The following is a 25,801-nucleotide window of genomic DNA, read 5'->3' on the forward strand; positions in this document are numbered from 1 at the left end:
TATGTATTTCATAAACAGCATAAGAAAATGAGTTTTACCAAACTCCTAAAGATTTTTTATTTTTAGTGTGCTTATTTACAAATATGATGGTGACACAGTAGTTGCTCATGATCTCAAACTGGAGTTTGTTTTGCCAATAAATAAAAAATTTTCTGTTTCAGTAGGTAAGGTAATTTAATATAATTTAGTATACAGTATACAGTATATTTTCATTAATTCACTTGTCCCCAAAATTTACCATGAATATTGGCCATTGTTACTTTTGTGTTGATAAAATGAAACTCCTTTTTTCAGAACTAGATAAAACAACATCCAAGCTTATGGTAAGTTTAACTCATTTCTAAACAATAGAATTAATTAGAAGTCTACCATTAGAGCAAAGAAATCGTGTACTTTTTTATTATTATTTATGTACAAAATGATTTAGTTTCTTAAACAATTTTTAAAGTGCTTATGAAAGGAAAATTTTGCTATTTAAGTTATTAACTTTCATTGAAAAGATTCTTTTGAATGACAATGGACTTTCTACACCAGTTTTTGCACATCACTTTTTATTCTCAAGATATTGAGATTTTTGTTATGTCTGATTTATCTAACTTATGACGTCACCAAAATGTGAACCAAAATTATTAAGTATATTTGCTGATATATTACTTCAACAAGGAAAGGTTCCCTTCATCGTGAAGAGTTAAATGGTTTTAAATGCTGCCTTATTAGTAGTTTTAATCGAAAGTTTTGCAGAAAGTGAAGAGTATTTGAAACATTGCGGTGGAATATTATGCAAGATGATGTCACAAGCTAGATAAATTGGAAATAACAAAAACTTCTATATCTCAAGAATCAAAAGAGACATGCATAAACTATTTTAGAAAGTACATCTCATTTTAAATGTTCTGTTCAATGGAAACATACTTTAAAAAGCAAAATTTTTGTTTCACGAGCAACATTAACAGGTGAGCTCAGCCAAAACCACAATCATTTTCATTAAACATTTATGTTATTTTATGTATTTTATGTATAGATATTTTGTTTTATCACTTTAGGCAAGAATATTTCCGTACGTCTTACTGCAGAGAACAGCGTTCGTCTTGTCGTTGAACTTGCATCAGGAGATCAAGTTGGCATCTTTATTATGGAATTGAAGAAAGCAATGAGTGGTTAGATTTTTCTCAAGGCAGTTGACCTTTAATTTTCTACGTGCTAATGTCTTGATTTGCACTACAAATGAAATTTCTTGTGTTTCAAGCTTATAAGCAGCGCATCAGTATTGTTGGTGAATCCACTTTTAAATGGCTCGAGAATTATACATCAAGTATCTCCTCAAAATCTGAAGACTCTACTGGTAAACACATCTCTGTTGATTTTCAACATTTTATACTTTCGTGGCAACTGCAACTTTGACCCTTTTTTTTGTCTTTCATATCTTTGATTTATTCAGTAGGGATGAGCCGATTAATCGGTAAATAATCGGCGAAACCGATTCATCGGCCAGTTTTAAAATAATCGGTAATCGGCCGATAATCGGCAAGTAATCGGCCATAACACATTTTCTGTGCATTTCAAGAAATGTTATAATTCCAAATACAAGCGAGTTGATTTTCACATCTTTCTGCAAATGCACGTCAAATGCGAATGTGAGTGGCATTAAAAACACAAAAACATTCTTGTGCGATGAGTCAAATTTTTGGGAGAAAAGAAATTTTGCAAATACCTGGTGGCTTTCCTACAAGAAAATTTATCCTAACATCTTCAACATCGCGCTTAACTATCTAAGCCCGCCAAGCTCAAGCGTATATTCCGAGCGTGTGTTCAGTGAAGCGGAGAAGGTTTCTGCTGAGAAACGCTGCAGACTAGCATCGCATAAAGTTGAAAATATCCAGTTTTGCACCATAATTTACCGAAACTATACGTTGATTATCAAGACAAGCAAGACTTTATTGTTAACTGTTAAGCTGATTTTAATTGTACATAGTGTGTATTGTAAACATAAAACCGCATTTCCTTATTTATTGTTGGTCAACTTGTGTTTGTCTATTACTTTTTAAAATAATCGGCAAGTGCCGAATAATCGGCCGAGTAGCTGCGATAATCGGCCTCAGTAATCGGCAATTATCTTTATCGGCTCATCCCTAATTCATTGATGATTATTTATATAGATGGACGCACTACCTTTAAAAGTCATATACCTATGTTAAATAACCTATCAATGGAACCAACTTCATCTAAATATAAACAAGAAAATGATTCAGGTAAGATTATTACCTTAACCTATCTATTGTCGAGAGTTTGTTCTTCGTCATAACATTTGACAGAGATGGGGGAGGGGTGCCCTTTTATCTTGACTTTGATGGAAGGTGGTTTTCTTTCATTTGGAGGTGGGGAGCTTTCTTCCATCTTTGTCAAAAGAGTAATTGCATTATGAATCATAAATGATTTCATGTGAAACTCCCTTTTTTACATCATTTATTTTATTGATATCATTTATGTTACCATTTATGACTGCTAGTTGCGATATGCAAATATTTCATCATCCACCATTACATACTGCATAGGACAATGACATACCAAAGAAGCGAATGAAAAGTTTTGCAAAAAAATTTATATTACGTCGAAATGATTCTTTTTGGTTACGGCACCATTAGTCATTATCAAATGACTACGTACGCTATCGAGACACCTTCTTTATTCTTGTTGTTCATTTCAATGTTACATGTGTTGACAAAAGAGAAGATGTGAATTTTCAACTGAACCCGGCTGACAATCTTAAAATGCATCAAACCGACTTTTTATAAGATGTGTGTTTCTAAATTTTTCTATAGTTATGTTGGACGTCGGTTCTTCTGTTCTTTCCTCTAATGAAGTCTTGTCAAAATCGCGTCCACAGAGACCCTCATTCACCTCCGATACATCAATCAACTTTAGAACTGAGAGAGAAACGTTTGTAAGACTTGTGTTGAACGACCGTCAGAATGAATTTGTTGATATTCGACAATTAAGGTTTGTTTTTCCTAATGTATGAGGGATACTTTTTACAAAATACCGGTTGCATATGATAAATTAGGTATTTTTTCTTCAATCTTACCGTAGGATCGCATAATATCTAAGTTCATTTATCAATTCAGATTTCTTGTTTGTACGTGGAATGTGAACGGTCAGGGGCCTGGAGGCGACTTACGTCAGTGGTTTACTAGGGAAGAAGGTGTTCCTGATGTCATTGCTATTGGTTTCCAGGAATTGGATCTTAGTACCGAAGCCCTCATGGGTCGTGACTCGAAACGTGAGACGGAATGGATGGAAAGAGTGAATAAAAGTGTTGAAAAAGTTGGTCAATATGAGTTGGTCTGTTCGTCTTGTGGGAATGTTATTGGCTGTTTTTATTAAATTGGAACTTTATGATGATGTCGATGATATTGATACAAAATACGTTGGTACTGGAATCATGGGAATGATGGTGAGTTACATTGAGCTCCATAGGTAACTGTTTATTTCCTTAGTACTCGCTTGTGTAAACTCTTACGTGTTGATCGACAGTTACGCGGTTTCAGAGCAGTTTCAGAGCAGTTTGTCGGCAGTTCTATACAATTTGTCGCAGTTTCTGCAAATAGTAGACAGTTTAGGAACAACTTGTCGCAGTTTTTCAGTAGTTACGGCTGCAAAAGCTGTTTACAAAAACACTCAATTTCATATCAAAAATACTACTATAGGACATAACATAGTGCATATGTAGTTACGTCTTTTAATGGTATGAAATACTCCTTTTCTAATATAAAAAATTCATTGCCTATCAATGTGAGCTGCAATTTTTCCTTTGAAGGAAGAAATACAGAAAACATTTTTTCAAGTTATTTCAACTTGTTCACTCGTAAAGGTGAAACAAGTACCTACCTACAATCTACGGAATATTGCAAGTAGGCTTTGCGAACTCACAACCACTTTCTAATAAACTGAAAAAGTTTTTGTATTTCTTCCTTCAAAGGAAAAATGCAGCTCACATTGATAGGTAAAGAATTTTGTACACTAGAAAAGAATATTTAATACAATTAAAAGACTTAACTTCATACACATATCCATTTCAATAGTAGTATTTTGATGTGTATTTTAGTGTTTTTGTATTTCAAAAGTATTTTAGTATTTTAATGGTTTTGTAAATAGCTTTTGCAGCCGTAAATGCTCAAAACTGCGAAACAAGCTGTGCCGAGATTAGACAACAGATAAAGTCGTATAGTCTAAAAGTCTTATAGTTGTATAAAGTCTAGTCATATGTTAAGTCCATAAGAATATCCGTGAACTCCATGTCTAATTTCCTGGTACTTTGTGAACTCTTACTTCCAAGTATGTTTTATAATGTTAAAATCTTTGAAATACAGTTGGCTAAAATAGCATTTTTTGCATGACTTTTGAGTTAAATTGTTATATTTGACATAATATGATAAAACAAACGGAAATGTATTTTCTTTCAGGGTAACAAAGGTGGCGCGTTGCTGTAAGGTTTCAACTGTTTAATACAACCGTTTGTTTTGTTAATTCTCATTTGGCTGCACATCAGGAAGAAGTAGAGAGACGAAATCAGGTAAAATTCATTATTTTAGCTCGTAAGTTCATCATTGTGTTTTACTAGGGAAACATTATTGAAATCATAATTATAGAAGTCATTGTACTACGAATAGTAAATTTATTGAAATCATTGTTGTGGGATACATAGAATAGTAAATTTATTGAAATCATTGTTGTGGGACACATATGAATAGTAAATTTATTGAAATCATTGTTGTGGGATACATATGAATAGTAAATTTATTGAAATCATTGTTGTGGGATACATATGAATAGTAAATTTATTGAAATCATTGTTGTGGGACACATATGAATAGTAAATTTATTGAAATCATTGTTGTAGGATACATACGAATAGTAAATTTATTGAAATCATTGTTGTGGGACACATATGAATAGTAAATTTATTGAAATCATTGTTGTGGGATACATATGAATAGTAAATTTATTGAAATCATTGTTGGGGGACAGATATGAATAGTAAATTTTCTTGAAATCATTGTTGTGGATACATATAGATGGTGATTTATTGAAATCATTGTTGTGGATATACATATGAATAGTAAATTTATTAAATCATTGTTGTAGGATACATATGGATAATAAATTTATTGAAATCATTGTTGTGGGATACATATGAATAGTAAATTTATTGAAATCATTGTTGTGGGACAGATATGAATAGTAAATTTATTGAAATCATTGTTGTGGGATACATATGGATAGTAAATTTATTGAAATCATTGTTGTGGGATACATATAGATGGTAGATTTATTGAAATCATTGTTGTGGGATACATATGAATAGTAAATTTATTGAAATCATTGTTGTGGGATACATATAGATGGTAGATTTATTGAAATCATTGTTGTGGGATATACATATGAATAGTAAATTTATTGAAATCATTTGTTGTGGGATACATATGAATAGTAAATTTATTGAAATCATTGTTGTGGGATACATATGGAAAGTAAGTTTATTCTTCTTCAGGATCATCGCGATATCTTGGTAAGATTGGGATTTCCTGAAAGTAACCTGACCATCATGGATCATGAGTATGTTTTTCATTTTTATCATTCAATGACCCTTCTACCTCCTTTCATCGTGCCTTGTAGCTTGTCATTCTGGGATCACGATGAAGTTTTTTCGATCTTCATTTATCATTTACCGTTCCTTAGACCTTCTTTCGTCTTGCGTTTTATCTGGTCAGCACTTTATCATAATCATAACTGACTTGATGAAAATGCAGGCTCAGATTGTAGGTATCTTGAGAATGATGTAGCTAATGCTAACCATTTTTGCCATTCCTTTACAAAACACTAATCCTAGTCTCTTACTAATCTCTTGTGCTCAAAATTAAGAATTTCCTTAAATGTTAAACTAGTCAACGTTATCGCTGATGTTACAGTCCAAAGGAAAGGCACCTACAAACAGGCCCATGTTGCTCGTAATTTTTAATATTTTACATGAGAATGAATGTTTGTTTTAAAGCGTATCTTTTGGTTCGGTGATTTGAACTATCGTATTAACCTTTCTCACGTACCGTGAGAAAATATTGACGATGAGAGCTTTTAAGCAGTTAAGGGGAACATGATCAGGTTTGGCTTCTCTAATGTTTTACTATATTCTCCTTTCTTATTTCTGTTGAACAAGTTGTTCTTGCTTGTTTAGCTCATTCTACAAATGCGCCAAGATAAATGTTTCAAAATTTTAAAGAAGGTTGTCTAGCGTTTAAACCAACTTATAAATACAATCCGGTACTGACGATTGGGATAGGTATGTATAACAATAAGCATATCAACCGTCTCTTGGGAGACATATTAGGCTATTGTTAGTGATCAGAGATTGTCGGCAATCTTATGCCCAGTTAGTGAAATGTCATTTTTTAGTTAGTCAGAAATATACTAAGCAATCTCGTAAACAGTTAGATCATGGGTTATGTGGTTAATTCAAGAAGTAGCAGTAAAGGGATATCGTGTAGTAAATTTTAGAAAATGTGTGCTATCGTACATAAAATTTGGAACATGTAAGCTATCGTGTAGTAATTAAGAGAACATGTAAGCTATCTTGTAGTAAGTTAGAGACATATTAGCTTATCGTGTAGTAAGTTAGAGAGAACATGTAAGCTATCGTGTAGTAAGTTAGAGAACATGTAAGCTATCTTGTAGTAAAGTTAAGAGAACATGTAAGCTATCTTATAGTAAGTTAGAGAACATGTAAGCTATCTTGTAGTAAGTTAGAGAACATATATAAGCTATCGTGTAGTAAGTTAGAGAACATGTAAGCTATCTTGTAGTAAGTTAGAGAACATGTAAGCTATCTTGTAGTAAGTTAGAGAACATGTAAGCTATCGTGTAGTAAGTTAGAGAACATGTAAGCTATCTTGTAGTAGAGATTAGGTGAACATGTAAGTATCTTGTAGTAAGTTAGAGAACATGTAAGCTATCTTGTAGTAAGTTAGAGAACATGTAGCTATCGTGTAGTAAGTTAGAGAACATGTAAGCTATCTTATAGTACGTTAGAGAACATGTAAGCTACCTTGTAGTAAGTTAGAGAACATGTAAGCTATCTTGTAGTAAGTTAGAGAACATGTAAGCTATCTTGTAGTAAGTTAGAGAACATGTAAACTATCTTGTAGTAAGTTAGAGAACATGTATGCTATCGTGTAGTAAGTTAGAGAACATGTAAGCTATCTTGTAGTAAGTTAGAGAACATGTAAACTATCTTGTAGTAAGTTATAGAACATGTAAGCTATCGTGTAGTAAGTTAGAGAACATGTAAGCTATCGTGTAGTAAGTTAGAGAACATGTAAACTATCTTGTAGTAAGTTAGAGAACATGTAAGCTATCTTGTAGTAAGTTAGAGAACATGTAAACTATCGTGTAGTAAGTTTGGAACATGTAAACTATCTTGTAGTAAGTTAGGGTCTATTTGTCATTATTGTACTATGTGTGTTTAGTGAAAAGGATCGAATTCCAGCGTGGTGTGATCGAGTACTTTGGTGTACAATAGAAAGCAACACAGTACAACAGATGGCATACGCTAGCTGTCCTGAATTCAAACTGAGTGATCATAAGCCAGTCCATGCTTTGTTCAATGTCAATGTAAGCAAACAAGCTCTGAGTTTTGAATCAATGAATTTATCGTTGGTGTTGATCATAAATAGTTCTGAAAATGTTTGCAAAAGTCTGAAAAACACAATGATCACCTTTCACCAATTTCTATATTGACGGTTTTAGTTCAAGTTTTCAAAAAACTGTGATAAATGTGATCTACGTTTACAACGCAACAGTATTTAGTTGCCAGAGGCATCACCAGCTTGATATAGCATCGTTGTTGTCGATATTCATACACGCATGTCTCACCCCTAAGTAAATCTTCATCTCTTTGATCGTAGGTGAAAGTCGTCGACAAAAAGCGGGAGAAAGTTGTTTTGGAGGAAGTTGTTCGTGAACTGGACAAAAGAGAAAATGATTTTCTTCCTCAAGTTGAGCTTACTGTTAAAGAGGTTTTTATCGTTTAGCAAATTTATTCATAACTTTAGTAAAAGTCATACGTAGCTCTATAACAGTCGTACATGTGTGTTATTTACATATATAAAGAAAGTGTTTTAGTATTTCATATTTCGTGTAAAGTAAAGTTTGAGTGAAAGTTATAGCTCCAATAGACAGTCTTATATGTGTGTTATTTATATAATTTAATAGAGCACAATACAATAAGTTAGTATACATGATTGCTCTGCACTATTACCTCACTGACTTTTTACATTTTAAATTTTAGTTAAATTTCGGCGATGTTCAATTCCTTGAAAAGAAAACATTGAACTTTCAACTGAGAAATGTTGGACAGGTGAGTGATTATATCCATCGTGTAATATGTGTTTATCCCTAAATTATCTCCATTTTATTACCACCTCCCCTCTATATTCAGGTTACAATGCAATATGTGGTTATCCCTGAAGTGTCTCCATTTCATTAGCACCGTCCCCCTATTCTGATTCCACTGCAGTTTATGTTTATCCCTAAATGATCTCCATTTCATTACCACCTTCTCCCCCCCTATATTCAGGTTACAATGCAATATGTGTTTATCCCTGAAGTGTTTCCATTTCATTAGCACCGTCCCCCTATTTTGATTCTACTGCAGTTTATGTTTATCCCTAAATGATCTCCATTTCATTACCACCGTCCCCTTATTTTGGTTGCACTGCAATATACAGTAGCGTAGCCAGCCTGACTTTTTACTCCAGCTATGCAAATATTTTTGTGTGTACTGAGCGTGAGAACAATAGATTTCTAAGAAATGAATAATGGTGATTATTTAAAATTTACATAGCGGGAGTAAATCTGCTGGTTGACTACGCTACTGGCAATATATGTTTATCCCTAAACTATCTCCATTTCATTACAACCTTACCTATATTTAGGTTGCAGTGCAATATACTTTCATCCCTAAACTTGAAGAGAAATGGTTTTGTAGGCCTTGGTTGACCGTAGAGCCGTCTGCAGGACTCGTTAAACAACGTAAGTATTATTGTTGTAGTTTGGTCTCGGTGACGTTATGTTGAGATTTGACTTCTACTCGTTGTTTAGACGATTCAAAGACTCTTGAAGTCAGCGTATTTGTCAAGGCTGACACCGCTGGACCTTTGACTGCAGGCAGAGAAAAGATTGAAGATATATTAGTATTGCATCTACAAGGTGGAAAGGATTTCTTTGTATCCTTTGTTTCGTGTTTTCATGTTAATTTTCTTAATGAATGTTTACTTGTAGTTTTAGTACGATCTTCATTGATTTTTGTTTGAACATCTCTTGATAAACCGACAATTTTTAAAAAAGTCAAACTTTTTTCCTAAACTATATGATGATTTTACTGGAGCTATTGTTTTTTTTATTAAATTTAAGAAGATTATTTAGCGATTTTTTTTAACTAAAAAAGTTACCCATATCTGGTACATACAAACCCAGTGTCTTTGGCTCCAGTATTGAAAGTTTAGTGTTCCTATATCGACCAATGCAGGATGCTCCAGTTGCTAAACTCATTGATATTGTAAGTTTTTTACGTGATTGTAACGCTTTTTTAATTCTTTCTTTCCTTTGCTATTCATACTTTTAAATGTTTTTTACAACTTTTGATTGTTCTTATTCTCATATATTATAGTTTTTCTCACTATACTTAATCTCTTGGACTTTTTCCTCTTAAAATCCACTATGTCCATCTTCCTAGCCTTACTCTTCTTTCATGCTGTTTTCATCCTCGTTTTGAGTGGTCTCAAATTTTTTTGTTTTTGTAGGAATGTTCCGAACTCGATGGAAATCCCCAGCATTCGAAAGCTTTAGATCTACCCAAGGAATTATGGCTGCTTGTCGATCATTTACAGAAACATGGAATTTGCGAGGTATTAACGACCCAGGTCCATGTATTTAATGGCACACATGTTAACTCATAGTATTTAATGATTTTCTTTCAGCCAAATCTATTTAAATTGTCAGCTTTTGAAGGAGAGTTTCAAAAGATTCGTGAACATCTCGACACAAAAGCCGATGGCCATTTACGTATCTTTTGAATAACGAAAGTTTGTGCTAAAGTAAATGGTTTGAACACGGGAGTATCGTTACATGTTTGTAGATGTAGATACGGTCCAGGGTAGTGGAGTACTGAGAAGGACTGTTGGTGTTGATGTCAACTGATGCTACAACATCCCTTGGTGTAGTCTTAAGGGAGTTAGTGAGTCAGAATCGTCGAGTTAGTGTATTGATAAAAAAATTCGTTCGATTGCAAGTATACGTTTGTTTGTGGGTATTTTGAACTTATTTCATGTTTATATATCAATTTGTTCAGACTTCAGCTGTATTTCAATAGCTTGGAGAAGTGACAAAACTAATCTTTACAGTTTTCTTTGCATGGTTTGCATTCTCTCCTTAACCACCGCTTTTCAAACAAGCCCAAGGGAGCTTCTCAGTTTTTGTCAATACACACGACAAACTGTTGAATATACTTTCGTAATTAGTCAATCAATCTTGAAAGTTAACCTAATATGATGGTGTTTTTCTTGACCATAACATTTAGCAGGTAGCATTCATTCAATAGCCGAGGCTTTGTTGCTGTTTCTGGAAAGTCTTGAGCAACCAGTCATCCCGTTTGAAATGTATCAAAAATGTATGGATTGCAGTAACAATTACACTTTATGTAAACAGGTTAGCAAGGTTAAATTTTGTGTGTTATACTGAAGGAACTTTTTGCAACATGGAATATAAAGTATTTGCAACTTTTATTGAGCAGTCTTACACATAATTTTCTCTGTTATGTGTAGATGGTGGCGAGACTACCCGAAAGTCACAAGAATGTTTTTACCTATCTAACAGAATTTTTAAAAGAATTGTTGCACTATTCAAGATGGAATAAATTGGAGCCTAAAGTACTTGGTGAGTTTAAATTGAAAAGTTATTATGAGTTGTGTTGCCTTTAGTGTTGTTGTCCACTTGTTAAAGATTTCAACTGTCTTATGTGTGACGTTTTATGAATTTGTTGTTTGGGAATGAATGGTAGAAGGAAGGTGTTGAACTATTTGTTGCTGGAAATGAATGGTGGAAGGAAGGTGTTGAATTATTTGTTGCTGGAAATGAATGTTAGAAGGAAGGTGTTGAACTATTTGTTGCTGGAAATGAATGGTAGAAGGAAGGTGTTGAACTATTTGTTGCTGGAAATGAATGTTGGAAGGAAGGTGTTGAACTATTTGTTGCTGGAAATGAATGGTGGAAGGAAGTTGTTGAACTATTTGTTGCTGGAAATGAATGTTGGAAGGAAGGTGTTGAACTATTTGTTGCTGGAAATGAATGGTAGAAGGAAGGTGTTGAACTATTTGTTGCTGGAAATAAATGTTAGAAGGAAGGTGTTGAACTATTTGTTGCTGGAAATGAATGGTAGAAGGAAGGTGTTGAACTATTTGTTGCTGGAAATAAATGTTAGAAGGAAGGTGTTGAACTATTTGTTGCTGGAAATGAATGTTGGAAGGAAGGTGTTGAACTATTTGTTGCTGGAAATGAATGGTAGAAGGAAGGTGTTAAACTATTTGTTGCAGGAAATGAATGGTAGAAGGAAGGTGTTGAACTATTTGTTTGGAATAAATGTAGAGGGATGGTATTTTAGTATTTTTTGATTGCAGTGGGGTAGAGGGAGAGTAATGAACTACTTGATGTTTGGAATGAATGGTAAAAAGATTATGTCATTGAGCTATTTTACTCTTGCCTAACAATAAGGGTTGAAAACAACACATCATTTTAAAGGTCTGTCTTTGATTTGACCTAATCATGCTCAATACTATCATTGTGCTATCCTCATAGCTACAATATTTGGTGCAATAATGCTTCGACCATCTCCTGTTGAAGAAGAAATGACAGAAAAACAGTTATCACAACAAGGCCAGAGAAGAGCAAGGTTTATTCATCATTTCATTGCATTACCTAACAATCATGCAATCAGCTAGCATGAAACTGGTAACATTGATAAGGAAAGAAGAAGTAAGTAAAAATAAGGAAAATTTTGTTAAACTTTACAGCATTCGCAGATATCTTGGTAACTTGTAAATTTACTAAATTGGCTAACATTCATTTACATTTGTTGCTAACTGAATCACATTTTTAGATCACACACTTGCCTGCTATGGTTTCATCAATGCAAGCATTAAAATGGTCAAGGAGGTATGGAGTACTTTGTAAATTATGTATTTATGTGGATTAAGGTGGTATGTACATCACAGTGTTTTTAAAGTTTTAAGTTGTGGTGAACATGGGCATAAAGCTTGCAAACATTACCATAGAATGAACATAAAATCTTTTGTTAAATATCACCTAAAATACTCTCTACTCTATGTCTTATTTACAGTCTTATGAAAGTAACAGTGCACATACATGCTATTGATTTTTAATCAAATTATGTCTAATAAACAACAGTATTTCTGTAGCCATAATTGTCTGTGAACCTTAAAAATAAGAAAATATGAACAACTGATAAGATAAGGAATGTTTTACCCATAAGTTATCTACCTTATTTTCTCTGAGTTAATCGGTAAAGGCTCTTTTGGTTTCTGTTTTTTTCTCATCTTTAAACGTTTCTTCTTCTCCATCACTTTTGTCTTTCTCTCGTCATTTTTCTTCTTCAACCATCTTTAAAAAACATGATATCTTTAAACACCTAAACTGCATTATGATACTGTTTATTCAAAAATTCTACCTTTTGAAAGCCTCTTCACAAGCACCACGATCATGGACAACATACATGGATGCAGTCTCTTGCATTTTTCTCAACTCTGCTTCACGTTCCTTGTTTTCTTGTCTCCTCTTTGCCATTTTCCAGGCATCATATGCTTTCTTTGATTCCTTGATACGACTATCATCTTTGTTTTGCATATCTCTCGACATTTGCTGTCGTCTTTCTCTTTCTTCTTCTCGTTTTGAATTCAACCAAGCCTAGACGCATTTTTTGTGACATTTCGTTATAACATAAAAAAGTCATTGCAAAATACACAATACTATCTAGCACACACCTGAAATGCTTTTTCTGCATTCTCCCGTTTCTTTCTTTCTTCCTCCTGTTGTCGGTCTGCCTCTTCTTTCTTCCTTCGTGCAATTGCTTCTTCTCGTTTTCGCTTGATTTCCAGTTGTTTTTCATTCAAAGCATATGGTGATTTTATGTTTGAGTACTCAGGATTTCTATAGCCCCAGAACTTTGAATTCGTCCACTGGCATTCTTACTCTCTATTTCCTTATTTCGTTTGCCGTGAGATGGTGTTGTCTTTGGTCTATTTTTAACTGAGCGCACATCATTTGAACTATCTCTATGATCTAAGTTCCTGTTACTTTCATTATTTCCCCTTTGCCCAGCTGGTTTGATGCCTAACATTTCGAAATATTCTGCCTTTATTTCATTTGCATCCACTAGTTCAAATTTGCCATCTTTTTCAATCAGTACGCGATCACTGACTGTGTCAAAACTCTTCCCTTCCCTCTGGATCTTTTTCCTATTTTCCGGAGAAAATTTCTCGTCGTTTAAACTTACTCCGCTGTCAAAGCGTTCACAGAGCTCTTCGCTGTCATCATTACCGTCATCATTCAACTTCATCGAATTTTCTGTTGGAGTATCAAAGCTATTCTCGTTTACATCCGACGCTTCCTCGTTCTCTGATGATGAAGCGGAGTTCTCTCTTTCACCATCGGAAGGCGCCGTAATTGTTATGTCTACATCGTTGGATTTCACGTCCAAACCCTCCATGTTTGAAACGTATATTTAAGGATTTAACTCAACCACGTGATATAAACAATAAATATCGTCAAGGTAATTATTGCTGTATTCACGCATATTATTATATTTATTAAACGGGAATTGGGGACTTTATTCAATGGGGACAAACTGGACGATCCAGACGATCTACGTCTACAAACATGTAATTATATTTATTATCACTTATTTAACATAATTAGCGACTAGTTAATACGTTATTTCTGCCAGAGGTTCGGGAATTTTGGGTCCTTCTTGAATATGAAAGTCACTAAAATATTTCAACAAGTTTTCAACAGTGTCCAGAGGTAAGTTGTAATGGCTTGAAATTTTTTCACTGTCCCATGTTTGTGGGTCTGCCATCCTTTGTTCAAACAATACTTTCAACTGCTCAGATGTCAAGGAGCCACTTCTTACTGAAAGTGTTTTCTCGTTGGGAATAACATTCTGGAATTAAACATGAATTAGAAATGTCTTAACATATTGAACCATCTGAGGCTAACTGTAGTTTAGCCTAGTGCTCACCTGATCAGGTATATCCAATGAATTGACTCGAATATTTTTCAAAAGGCCAAGATAATCATTGTTTTTTCTGTTATGTTGTTCGAATTTTTCCTGATTTTCTAAATGAACTCAATCTTGTCAGTCACTCAAAATTATCAATTTATTAATTTGTAGAATACTGACCAATTTTTGCAATATCCAGCAATTGTTTGGTAGTTTCATGTTTTGGTGCAGGTGTTGGTTTACCCTCAAGAGCTTTATCTATTTTATGTTGGTTTTGAACTTGAAAACGAAGAGCCCTGGTTAGGGCTGATCTTGCTAAACCCATCTCTTGTAACCTTTACAAGTAAAATAGACCAATAATGTATAAAGCGATGCCATTTGCTTCATATAAATGATAATAGCAACTTCATGAAAGTATTTTACATTGAATACCTCTAACCCAAGTTAATTTTTATTTTGAATAAGTGAATTTATCATGAAATATCTTCTATAGACTAATTATGTAATCTTATTTTATTACATGTTCCTCTGCCAAAAGCACTTGCCAGCCGCTGGTGATACGATTGTGGGCTCATAGTTGGTGGTTATAGCAACAGCAGAACGACAACTTTCAAAAATACTTCTTTTTTATAGCTATCGTAACAAAACGTTGCTTTCTGTAGTTGTAAAAAATAGTATTTTGAAAAAATGTCTCGTTTTAGTGGTGGTAAGTTGCTTAAAATTTTGAAATATGCGCTTTTATACGCGGTATTTTAGTCTTGAAGATTGTTTTGACTCAAGACAATTTGGACAAATTTTTTTATTCAGGTCAAAAGGCATCCAATCCATCCATTGCATTTGGTTCAACGCTCAATCGTAAACTATTACCTTTAAATGTGCCTCCTACAAGATTTGGTAATAAGTTAAGAATACCTCGAGCGCCAAACCTCGGTCCTGGACGATATGACAACGACGAAGTGAGACCTATAAACATTTACACCTTTAATAAATACTATAGCTCTCTGCTACGTTATCTTTAGGACTTTATTTTATTCTTGTTTATCTTCAGGTAAGTACGTTTACTTATGCAATGGATCATCGACCTTGTTGCAGTAAAGGATATACTCTTGGGGCTAGAACTGCTCATAGATTTGGTAAATCGTTACATGTAAGTTCATGTTCGTTGATTTAAATTAACAGACGAACTTAATACTAAACCATTTTGAAACATATTGCACTTTGGCAAAAGAAGTCTCCCTGTAGATTTCAAATCATTAGTATTGCTTATTTTTTTAAATCTATTCTTTTTACAGCTTGAGCTAGTAAACACCAAAGTACTTTTCATAGCCATCATATACCTTACTTGCATATTAGCTACCTCACTTTTCCTTGCAAAGTTTTCTTTCGCGACAACTCAAAATAGTGGCTCTTACAAAACATTCTTATAGTTTATTGTGCAAATAAAGACAATAGTTTTGAGAATAATTCCTAGTGCAGTCCCCTCACTCTGTTTGTTGCACCTTTGATATTAAATTGTTGCGATCAGAAAGTGGAGTGTTCTCTCCTTCTCAGATTTGAATGCATATCAATTTAATTGTTTAATTTTTATTTCATTACTTTGACAATGTCATGGTAAGAGGAATATATATTTCTACCACCATTTTTTTGCTCAGCACATTGTTTTTATCCTCAATTTTAAGTGTCAAAATAGAGTTTGAATTAATGTCAAATTATTTTGGAAGATTATGTGGCATGACTTGATCTAATTGAAATGTCTTGGTATTTATTATAGCTTAACACTCCAGGTCCTCAAGCATACCAAGAGATCAATGGTAAACCATTAGAAATCTCTCCAGCTTTTCGTCCATTTCAATCTGGTTCTTCACGTTTTCCACCTGTACACTCAAAGGTTTGGGATCTGTGATCTTTAATTAGCATTAATAGAATACTTCATGATAATTTTTTTTCTTTTTAGAAACAGAAGAATGGAGAACCAGGGTACTTTTATTTTCTTAACTTTATGTATGAATGTTGTAGGGATTTAAAGCATCATTTAAGTTGGGTAGATTATAGATGTAAAATGTTTTAGAAAAGAACAGCATTTGTAACTTAGAGGGCTTGCCGGAAATAGGAATAATTAAAAAAGCTTTTTTATTCTACCCATAGAAGAGATCAATTATTTTTTAGTTAAAAATTTTAGTTAAAAAAATTCCAGTATTATATATGAAGCAAAGTTAATTTCTAAAAATTGACTTGATTGACAATTAAATTTTTCATCCATCAACAATGCAGTAAGACAAAGGCAGTAAATAGTTTTTAATAAGGTAGAATTATGGAAATTCATTTTCAACAATTATAAGTAAAAATAAATTTATTTTATTTGCTTAGTCCAGGGACGTATGAACATATGGTTGTAAAGAATAGGAAATTAAAATATCTTGGATCGTTTGGTGGTCCACAAACTTTGGTCCTTCCTGTACGAACTCGTAACCATGAAGGAACTAATGTAAAACTCCGGGTATTTATGACAAATTATTATACAATATGTCATGCGGCTATCACCATACTGATGGTGAGTCTAGCACTTGAGTAAATGATTTATGATCATCAGCAGTGTAACCAGTGTGCAAGTTTTTGTTGTGCTATGTAAATTTCAAAACATTTTCATTATTAATTTCTTTAAAAATCTATTAATTTTACAGTAAGTGATCACCCAAAAATTAACATTGCAAGACTAGATAAGCACAGTGGCTATGCTACTGATGATCATACATATTTAATACCATGAACCTTCACCTATAACCCACCCCACCACCCCCCCATATATATAAGCCCTCCCTTGAATAAGCCCACCAGCGTAAATAGTAAATGGCAGTATGATTTGTCGATTCAATTCTCTTCCATGTATAAGTAAATGAAAAAGAGCTTAACAACTTGTATATACTTAGGGACCAGTGCTTATAGGTGGGGCTTAACAGTAAGTTTGTCTTGCAAGTATGAATGCCAAAACATAAGCTATGTTTTTATCACTAATTATCGAAATGTACCAAGTATGTACACAATGTCTGAAATATTTATATATATGTGGTTGGTTTGGTTTTATGTTCTGACATTGTTGAATTTTCTGTATAGTTGATGACAGAGAAAGATGTGAAGAAACTAAGACATAAAGAAGCTTATCTTAGTCTGTATTTCTGATATCTTAAAAAGTCACTTTGAAAACAAAATTGGTTATGATAACGAATTCAATTGTGTAACAAGTCTTGTTCTCATCAGACTTGATGTAATGGGATTGAAACATTCATTTTGTTCTGCACTTTGAACTCTTTGGAAGATATATGTTTGGATGAAAAAAAAGGTTGCAAATACCCTGAAATTGTTTCATTTCATAAGTGTAAATTCGAGTTTTTCGTCATCGTCATCGGTAACTTCGCGACGAAGTCATTTGAAATAGTGTAAGTTTGATTCTGCTTCGTATCGGACGCGAAATATATTTAGTAGAAATTTGTAAATAGTATGCTTTACTAAATTGAGCAATTTGAGTATGATCGTGGCAGATGTAATTGTGTCGAAAGCATTGACATTCTGCAGAATCTGCACGTGCTTATATTAAATGATGTCATTCAATCTTATTATGCCATATTAATGTGGTTCTGTAAGCGCTTGTCAATGTCATCAGTGTAACTGAAACTCTGTATCTGTGTGCAGTTTACGTGGAAATTATAACGTTTACGTTGTCTGCATTCGACAATGAATTTGGTTAGTATTTTACTGTACTTTAATGTGTATTTGCAATAATGAGTACATTCTTGGAGTAACGCTTTAGTACAATATGAACTGTTACGTAGCTTTATGTGACACGCGTCGTCTAATATATAACGTTTTTTTATTTTCCTAGGTTCGTTCATTCAAATTGAACACAGGAGCATTAATGCCTGCTATTGGTTTAGGGTATGTCTGCCAGGATATATTGCAGACGAATCTTGTTTTATGTATAAATTTATATGAATATACACAAAATGTTTGTTCAATGGCATAGCAGCACAACTAGGGGACCCGCGTGGAAAAATATTACAAGGCCCCCCCCCTACAATAACCATATTGAAATCTAATAACTACCACATCTGGTATGATTTCGCTGTCTAGCCTTTATTTAAAATTTTTTGAACATAAGTTCATGACGTGCAATTTTTCTTACTATAATCCACAGTACAACGATAATCTTCTAATCAGACAGGGGGGCTGTGGGTTCTCTCATTCTGAGCCCATAGTAGTTACGCCACTGTGTTGTAGAACATGGAAGTCTAAACCTGGTGAAGTTGGTGCTTCAGTCAAGGCTGCTGTTAGGGCAGGTTACAAACACATCGATTGTGCTCATATTTACATGAATGAAGGAGAGGTTGGTAAAGCACTTAAGGATGTGATGCAAGAAATGGGAATAAAACGAGAAGACATGTTTGTTACCTCAAAGTTATGGTATGTATCAAATTTTGACTTTTCAACAAGAATGGATAATTCTTGACTTTCAACCATTTTCTTGAGATGTACCAAACATTGTTGCACACCCACATCTGCTGGTACCACCAAAAACATTGTTAAAATGTTCATTTGTATCATACCACCAACATGCATGGCTGAATTGCTAGTCAAGAATTTTACCTTTCACCAATTATTCAATGAGGATTAGTGTTGATGGGAGAAGCTGAAGTCATGATTTCTTTTTTCAGGTGTAATAGTCATGATGATGTCCTGGCGGCTTGTCAAACCACTTTAAAAAATTTACAGCTTGATTACTTAGATCTTTATTTGGTATTTAACCACTTGTTATAACATTTATGTTATTAATAGTGAAAAAGCTAGGTTTCCATTAGAGTTTGGTGAATCCAACTTCTGCTTGTGCATGACATTTAAAAGATTAATTGGTCCTTTTGTTTGGTATATAGATTATAATTAGTATAAAGGTAGCTTGTTACCGTAAATTATAAAATGAAATAAATGCTATAAAATTTAGTTCAATTCACCTCCTCCTCAAACCTAAATGTTTATTGCTCAAGCTAGATTCTAACTATAGTACATAACCCAACAGAATCAACTCAACTGGATATTCAATTAACTTTTAGGTGCATAATCCATGTACTTTTCCCAAAGATATGGCTTTCCCTATGTCGCCGGCACAGCTGAAAAAAGTCATTGGTTATGATAAAGAACGAATGAGTGAAACATGGAAGGTATTTTCTTTATCTTTGATCATGACTTAGGAGTTTCCTTGATTATTGTAAAGTATTGATTCTCACACATCTGTGGGAGTTGCTGCTGCAAAAACATCTACTATTATAATAGCTTTGAACTAAAATGGATATCTTTATAGCCACTTGTCAAGCAAAGTTAATAGAGATACAATGATTAACAAGAAAAGTAACATAGATGCTGTATTTCAAGTTTTTGACAATACAGTTTAGTTCTAGTTTGATCATGAAAGATTTTTATCCGTCAACTACACATGTTGATCAGTGTGCAAATTAGTTCAGAAAAAACGATGTTCAATTTTTTGACAAAAGTGTTTCTTTATAGGCTTGATCAAATCAATATTATGTTAATTATTATATAGCGCTAATTGCTAAATTAATATTTTCAAACCTGAACAAATTCATATGATTTATGACAGTGTTTTTCATTAAAACCGCTGATTTTTGCACATTGTTTGAAAAAGAGATGTGCAATTGTTTTCATTTTAGCTAAAACAATGTACAAATTGCACATTGCACACCGTTAATTCGCACACTGGTGTTGATGTACAGTTTTTTATTCACTTTAAACATTGTTGTTTAAAATAGGGTATGGAAAGTTTGGTCGAAAAAGGTCTGTGTAAGGCTATTGGCATCTCTAATTTTTCCACCACAAAAGTGAAGGCTCTTCTTGAAACTGCAAAGATTGTTCCAGCCACAAACCAAGGTTAGTACAATGAGAATTGTATTGCTGTTTATAATTATTTTTATAGTTTCGATTTAATAATTTAGTTGAACTTCATCCTTACTTATCACAACCTGAGTTGAAGAAGTTTTGTGAAGAAAAAGGTTGGTGATCTTCAAGTTTAATTTTCCATCAATGTTTGTTGTCTTTTTATCAAAATTTGTCTAATTGACAATACCATATTGTTTATTATTATATTCTTGAAAATTGCACAGCAAGACTGAACAACTAAGAATGTAGTTTACTTATAAATTAAATATTAATAATATTTATAATGCCCCCTATCTTCCCTTGGAAAATCTGCACAGCTGATTTGCACTTCCTGTCAAATAAGCTTAGCACCCTTCTAACATTACTTTATTTTATGTAGGCATTATTATCACAGCTTACTCATCCCTGGGTTCTGCTGATCGACCAATGTTTGATAAAGATGATCCAATTCTTATGCAAGACACATTGATAAAACAAATTGCAGAAAAGCGTAACTGTTCCCCGGCCCAGGTTTGTTGTTTCATTTTGTTTTATACGATATTAATTTTTATTATTTGTGAAAAATATGAATTTGTATCATCATTCAAAAAATTAGGTGTTACTTGCCTGGGGTGTTCTTTATGGATGCCCTGTTCTACCAAAGTCAGTGAAGGAAGAGAGGATAAAGCAAAATTTGGATACATATAATGTTAAGCTGGAGGAAGAAGACATGAAAGCCTTGGCCAATATTGGGAAAAGATTTCGTTATTTGAAAATGGAACCATTCTATGGTGCTGGTGGCTCAGCTGAACAGTACTGGGATGGTGAACAATAACCAATAATGAATTCATTGCTTTTAATAATTAACAATTACCTAACTTGAATTGTACTAAAGGAATATATTTCAATCGCAAATGTTAGTTGCTGTCAGTGTCATGCACTGATATGTATATTAGACTGGATAACGCATCTCTTGCGAAAATTGAAGCCGGAAGATCGATCATTTGCTACTGACTTCATGGGGGGTATCGGTCCCACTTTACTATACGTTTGTATTACAAAATCACAGTATTCGCGTTTTTGTTCCTTTTACAAACTTCTGATTAAGGCAAAATTTTTATGGCAGGTAGAGGAAAACCGGTAGAGAGTTTTAACCCTGAAGCTCTGTTTTTTTGGCTTTTAACGACTGAAAAATAAGATGGCAAGTTGTATTGAAATTTGAAAGTTGAAGGTGACGAGGACAATTTCAGCCGTGCGAGGCATTTTTAGAAGATGAATACTTAAATTACAAATTTACAACAAAGTAAGGTATTCATATCTTCAACATATTCATCGATATTGAAGTTGTTCACATAGGAACTGGTTGAAAACTTTGCTTCGCTTAGTGACAACAGAGGTACTTTAATTCGCATATCTTAATGATGTACAACTCGCAGAGTTTGATGATACCGTTTTCAACTTACTATTGTTCATCAAAATGTCTTTCTGATTATTTTTCTTTGTCGATTTGTTTTGTTTCTTCACTGATATAATAAAGACGTAATTTGAAATTATTACGATATTAGCGATGTGAATAACAAAGTGTTGTTAAATAAGTAAATTTATAGCAATCTTCCATAAACATCATTGCAGATGAAATTTTAGTAGCATTAGTAGGATTATGTAATATTTTTACATTTAAGAAGCAGCAGCATCACATAATCTCCAGTATGTTTCAAAACAATGCAGGTCGACCTTGCACCATCTCAATTTCCTGCCATCATAAAGCCAGGAAGACAAACTTTTTAGGATTAAATATCTTTGCTGGTTGTTCTGTCCCTTTCACAAAAATTTTGCTCGAATCAAAAGTTTGTAGAACGAATAAAAACGCAAAAACTGTGATATTTTATTACAAAAGTATAGTAAAGTGTAACCGATACCCCCCACAAAGGTCATAATCAGATGAGCCAACTTCCGGCTTCAATTAACTTACTATATTTTTTTACCCAGTGTTCATGTCAGTGAGTCACTCGTGTCGGAAACTTTGATGTTTTTGTCCTCGCGTATGTCGTGGTGCGCATGATGGCCGCCATTATTCCCAGCTAACAGCCACATGATGAGGGTTTTTGACTTTTTCCCAACCTTTAAAATGATCCGTACTCATTTCTTGAATCAAAGTATACTTGAACATTATTAAGTATTGACGTCATGTAATTTTAATGGCTTAAACAAATGAGAAATCCTAATCATCTGGCTAGAATAATGGTCGACTTGAGGACACGTTGTACACCTGAGTGATTCTTCTGTATAATCATTAAACTGTGCTTATATTATATCATGTCATTCAATCTTATAATGCCATCTCAATGTGGTTCTGTAAGCGTTGTCAATGTCATCAGTGTAACTGAAACTCTGTAATCTGTGTGCAGTTTACGTGGAAATTATCTTGTCTGCATTCGACAATGAATTTGGTTAGTATTTTACTGTACTTTAATTTGTATTTGCAATAATGAGTACATTCTTGGAGTAACGCTTTAGTACAATATGAACTGTTACGTAGCTTTATGTGACACGCGTCGTCTAATATATAGACGTTTTTTATTTTCCTAGGTTCGTTCATTCAAATTGAACACAGGAGCATTAATGCCTGCTATTGGTTTAGGGTATGTCTGCCAGGATATATTGCCGACGAATCTTGTTTTATGTATAAATTGATATGAATATACACAAAATGTTTGTTCAATGGCATAGCAGCACAACTGGGGACTTGCATGGAAAAATATTACAAGGGGCCCCCCTTCGATAACCATATTGAAATCTAATAACTACCACATCTAGTATGATTTTGCTGTGTAGCCTTTAAATTTAAATTTTTTGAACATAAGTTCATGATGTGTAATTTTTCTTATTTTAATCCACAGTACAATGATAATCTTCTAATCTGACAGGGGGTCCATGGGTTGGCCCATTCTGAGCCCATAGTAGTTAAGCCACTGTGTTTGTTGTAGAACATGGAAGTCTAAACCTGGTGAAGTTGATGCTTCAGTCAAGGCTGCTGCTAGGGCAGGTTACAAACACATCGATTGTGCTCATATTTACAAGAATGAAGGAGAGGTTGGTAAGGCACTTAAGGATGTGATGCAAGAAATGGGAATAAAACGAGAAGACATGTTTGTTACCTCAAAGTTATGGTATGTATCAAATTTTGACTTTTCAACAAGAATGGATATTCTTGACTTTCAACCATTTTCTTGAGATGTACCAAACATTGTTGCACACCCACATCTGCTGGTACCACCAAAAACATTGTTAAAATGTTCATTTGTATCATACCACCAACATTCATGGCTGAATTGCTAGTCAAGAATTTTACCTTTCACCAATTATTCGATGAGGATTAGTGTTGATGGGAGAAGTCTGGAGTCATGATTTCTTTTTTCAGGTGTAATAGTCATGATGATGTACTGGCGGCTTGTCAAACCACTTTAAAAAATTTACAGCTTGATTACTTAGATCTTTATTTGGTATTTAACCACTTTTTATAACGTTTATGTTATTAATAGTGAGAAAGCTAGATTTCCGTTAGAGTTTGGTGAACCCAACTTCTGCTTGTGCATAACATTTAAAGGATTAATTGGTCCTTTTGTTTGGTATATAGATTATAATTAGTATTAAGGTAGCTTGTTACCGTAAATTATAAAATGAAATAAATGCTATAAAATTTAGTTCAATTCACCTCCTCCTCAAACCTAAATGTTTATTGCTCAAGCTAGATTCTAACTATAGTACATAACCCAACAGATTCAACTCATCGGGATATTCAATTAACTTTTAGGTGCATAATCCATGTACTTTTCCCAAAGATTTGGCTTTCCCTATCCCACCGGCACAGCTGAAAAAAGTCATTGGTTATGATAAAGAACAAATGAGTGAAACATGGAAGGTATTTTCTTTATCTTTGATCATGACTTACAAGTATCCTTGATTATTGTAAAGTATTGATTCTCACACATCTGTGGGAGTTGCTGCTGCAAAAACATCTACTATTATAATAGCTTTGAACTAAAATGGATATCTTTATAGCCACTTGTCAAGCAAAGTTTATAGAGTGTTTCCTATCTATCCATAACTGTTTTGAAAAATAGGATTGGCAGAAGTATTCACATTAAGTATGTAGCATGGCAAAGCAACAACAAAAACATGCTTACCAAATACCAACCCATTACATCTTTCAGATAAATGGGTAGGACATGAGAAATAGTAATTGAGAAACATAGAGTATAAGAATGAGAATTCTAGGATGCAATGATTAACAAGAAAAGTAACATTATAGATGCTGTATTTCAAGTTTTCGACAGTACAGTTTAGTTCTAGTTTGATCATGAAAGATTTTTATCTGTCAACTACATGTGTTGATGTGCAGTTTTTTATTCACTTTTAACATTGTTTAAAATAGGGTATGGAAAGTTTGGTTGAAAAAGGTCTGTGTAAGGCTATTGGCATCTCTAATTTTTCCACCACAAAAGTGAAGGCTCTTCTTGAAACTGCAAAGATCGTTCCAGCCACAAACCAAGGTTAGTACAATGAGAATTATATTGCTTTTTTTAATTATTTTTATATTTTTGATTTAATAATTTAGTTGAACTTCATCCTTACTTATCACAACCTGAGTTGAAGAAGTTTTGTGAAGAAAAAGGTTGGTGATCTTCAAGTTTAATTTTCCATCAAGGTTTGTTGTCTTTTTATCAAAATTTGTCTAATTGACAATACCATATTGTTTATTATTATATTCTTGAAAATTGCACAGCAAGACTGAACAACTAAGAATGTAGTTTACTTATAAATTAAACATAAAATTCCTCAGGTGCCTTTGCCAACATATTTATAATGCACCCTATCTTCCCTTGGAAAATCTGCACTGCTGATTTGCACTTCCTGTCAAATGAGCTTAGCACCCTTCTAACATTACTTTATTTTATGTAGGCATTATTATCACAGCTTACTCATCCCTGGGTTCTGCTGATCGACCAATATTTGATAAAGATGATCCAATTCTTATGCAAGACACATTGATAAAACAAATTGCAGAAAAGCGTAACTGTTCCCCAGCCCAGGTTTGTTGTTTCATTTTGTTTTATACAATATGAATTTTTATTATTTGTGAAAAATATGAATTTGGATCATCATTCCAAAAAATTAGGTGTTACTTGCCTGGGGTGTTCTTTATGGATGCCCTGTTCTACCTAAGTCAGTGAAGGAAGAGAGGATAAAGCAAAATTTGGATACATATAATGTTAAGCTGGAGGAAGAAGACATGAAAGCCTTGGCCAATATTGGGAAAAGATTTCGTTATCTGAAAATGGAATCATATTATGGTGCTGGTGGCTCAGCTGAACAGTACTGGGATGGTGAACAATAACCAATAATGAATTCATTGCTTTTAATAATTAACAGTTACCTAACTTGAATTGTACTGAAGGAATATATTTCAATCGCAAATGTTAGTTGCTGTCAGTGTCATGTAGTTGTAGTTGCCGTTTTTGTTAAATTATTCATATTATC

At 33.6% G+C, this 25,801-nt stretch overlaps 6 protein-coding genes across 7 annotated transcripts; 4 read left to right on the plus strand and 2 right to left on the minus strand.

Moving 5' to 3' along the window:
* Window positions 1-239: 239 nt before the first annotated feature.
* On the plus strand, window positions 240-12,527 carry LOC124441693 (inositol polyphosphate 5-phosphatase OCRL-like). Its single transcript, XM_046992160.1, is given in 24 exon segments — window positions 240-323; window positions 1,022-1,157; window positions 1,247-1,342; window positions 2,157-2,249; window positions 2,820-2,997; window positions 3,123-3,332; window positions 3,334-3,451; window positions 4,461-4,475; window positions 4,478-4,570; window positions 5,549-5,613; window positions 6,261-6,307; window positions 6,310-6,334; window positions 7,518-7,662; window positions 7,956-8,066; window positions 8,339-8,407; window positions 8,985-9,081; window positions 9,151-9,275; window positions 9,497-9,607; window positions 9,852-9,956; window positions 10,029-10,113; window positions 10,628-10,755; window positions 10,872-10,983; window positions 11,902-12,078; window positions 12,203-12,527. Coding segments are annotated over 23 exon segments (2,391 nt in total). The 3' UTR covers window positions 12,045-12,078; window positions 12,203-12,527.
* Window positions 12,129-13,860, minus strand: LOC124442539 (stress response protein NST1-like). The gene is given in 5 exon segments (XM_046993039.1): window positions 12,129-12,539; window positions 12,604-12,723; window positions 12,791-13,026; window positions 13,104-13,273; window positions 13,276-13,860. Coding segments are annotated over 5 exon segments (1,122 nt in total). The 5' UTR covers window positions 13,829-13,860; the 3' UTR covers window positions 12,129-12,496.
* Window positions 13,861-13,906: 46 nt separating this feature from the next.
* Window positions 13,907-17,696, plus strand: LOC124442544 (protein pitchfork-like). Of its 2 annotated transcripts, none has more exons than XM_046993044.1 (8): window positions 13,907-14,000; window positions 14,880-15,047; window positions 15,149-15,297; window positions 15,390-15,488; window positions 16,113-16,229; window positions 16,296-16,318; window positions 16,709-16,838; window positions 17,453-17,696. In XM_046993044.1, exons 2-8 carry the CDS (start codon window positions 15,029-15,031, stop codon window positions 17,516-17,518), a joined length of 603 nt encoding a protein of 200 aa, XP_046849000.1. In that variant the 5' UTR covers window positions 13,907-14,000; window positions 14,880-15,028; the 3' UTR covers window positions 17,519-17,696. The 2 variants fall into 2 exon arrangements, with proteins under 2 accessions (XP_046849000.1, XP_046849001.1); XM_046993045.1 differs by lacking the exon at window positions 13,907-14,000 and adding an exon at window positions 14,636-14,684.
* LOC124442545 (NADH dehydrogenase [ubiquinone] 1 alpha subcomplex assembly factor 4-like) lies at window positions 13,986-14,666 on the minus strand. The gene is made up of 3 exons (XM_046993046.1): window positions 14,522-14,666; window positions 14,360-14,457; window positions 13,986-14,281 (listed from the first exon to the last, which is right to left on the minus strand). Exons 1-3 carry the CDS (start codon window positions 14,664-14,666, stop codon window positions 14,045-14,047), a joined length of 480 nt encoding a protein of 159 aa, XP_046849002.1. The 3' UTR covers window positions 13,986-14,044.
* A 273-nt stretch (window positions 17,697-17,969) lies between the features above and the next one.
* Window positions 17,970-21,180, plus strand: LOC124442542 (aldo-keto reductase family 1 member B1-like). Its single transcript, XM_046993043.1, has 9 exons — window positions 17,970-18,079; window positions 18,219-18,271; window positions 18,614-18,796; window positions 19,048-19,129; window positions 19,441-19,548; window positions 20,155-20,272; window positions 20,338-20,394; window positions 20,661-20,791; window positions 20,877-21,180. Exons 1-9 carry the CDS (start codon window positions 18,071-18,073, stop codon window positions 21,093-21,095), a joined length of 960 nt encoding a protein of 319 aa, XP_046848999.1. The 5' UTR covers window positions 17,970-18,070; the 3' UTR covers window positions 21,096-21,180.
* A 1,080-nt stretch (window positions 21,181-22,260) lies between these two features.
* On the plus strand, window positions 22,261-25,743 carry LOC124441940 (aldo-keto reductase family 1 member B1-like). Its single transcript, XM_046992416.1, has 9 exons — window positions 22,261-22,710; window positions 22,850-22,902; window positions 23,248-23,430; window positions 23,682-23,763; window positions 24,075-24,182; window positions 24,696-24,813; window positions 24,879-24,935; window positions 25,223-25,353; window positions 25,440-25,743. The coding sequence occupies exons 1-9, from the start codon at window positions 22,702-22,704 to the stop codon at window positions 25,656-25,658; spliced, it is 960 nt and encodes a 319-aa protein (XP_046848372.1). The 5' UTR covers window positions 22,261-22,701; the 3' UTR covers window positions 25,659-25,743.
* Window positions 25,744-25,801: the final 58 nt, after the last annotated feature.

The sequence above is a fragment of the Xenia sp. Carnegie-2017 genome, unplaced genomic scaffold, assembly GCF_021976095.1.
Source record: "Xenia sp. Carnegie-2017 unplaced genomic scaffold, XeniaSp_v1 HiC_scaffold_20, whole genome shotgun sequence".
Classification (NCBI taxonomy): Eukaryota; Metazoa; Cnidaria; class Anthozoa; order Malacalcyonacea; family Xeniidae; genus Xenia; species Xenia sp. Carnegie-2017.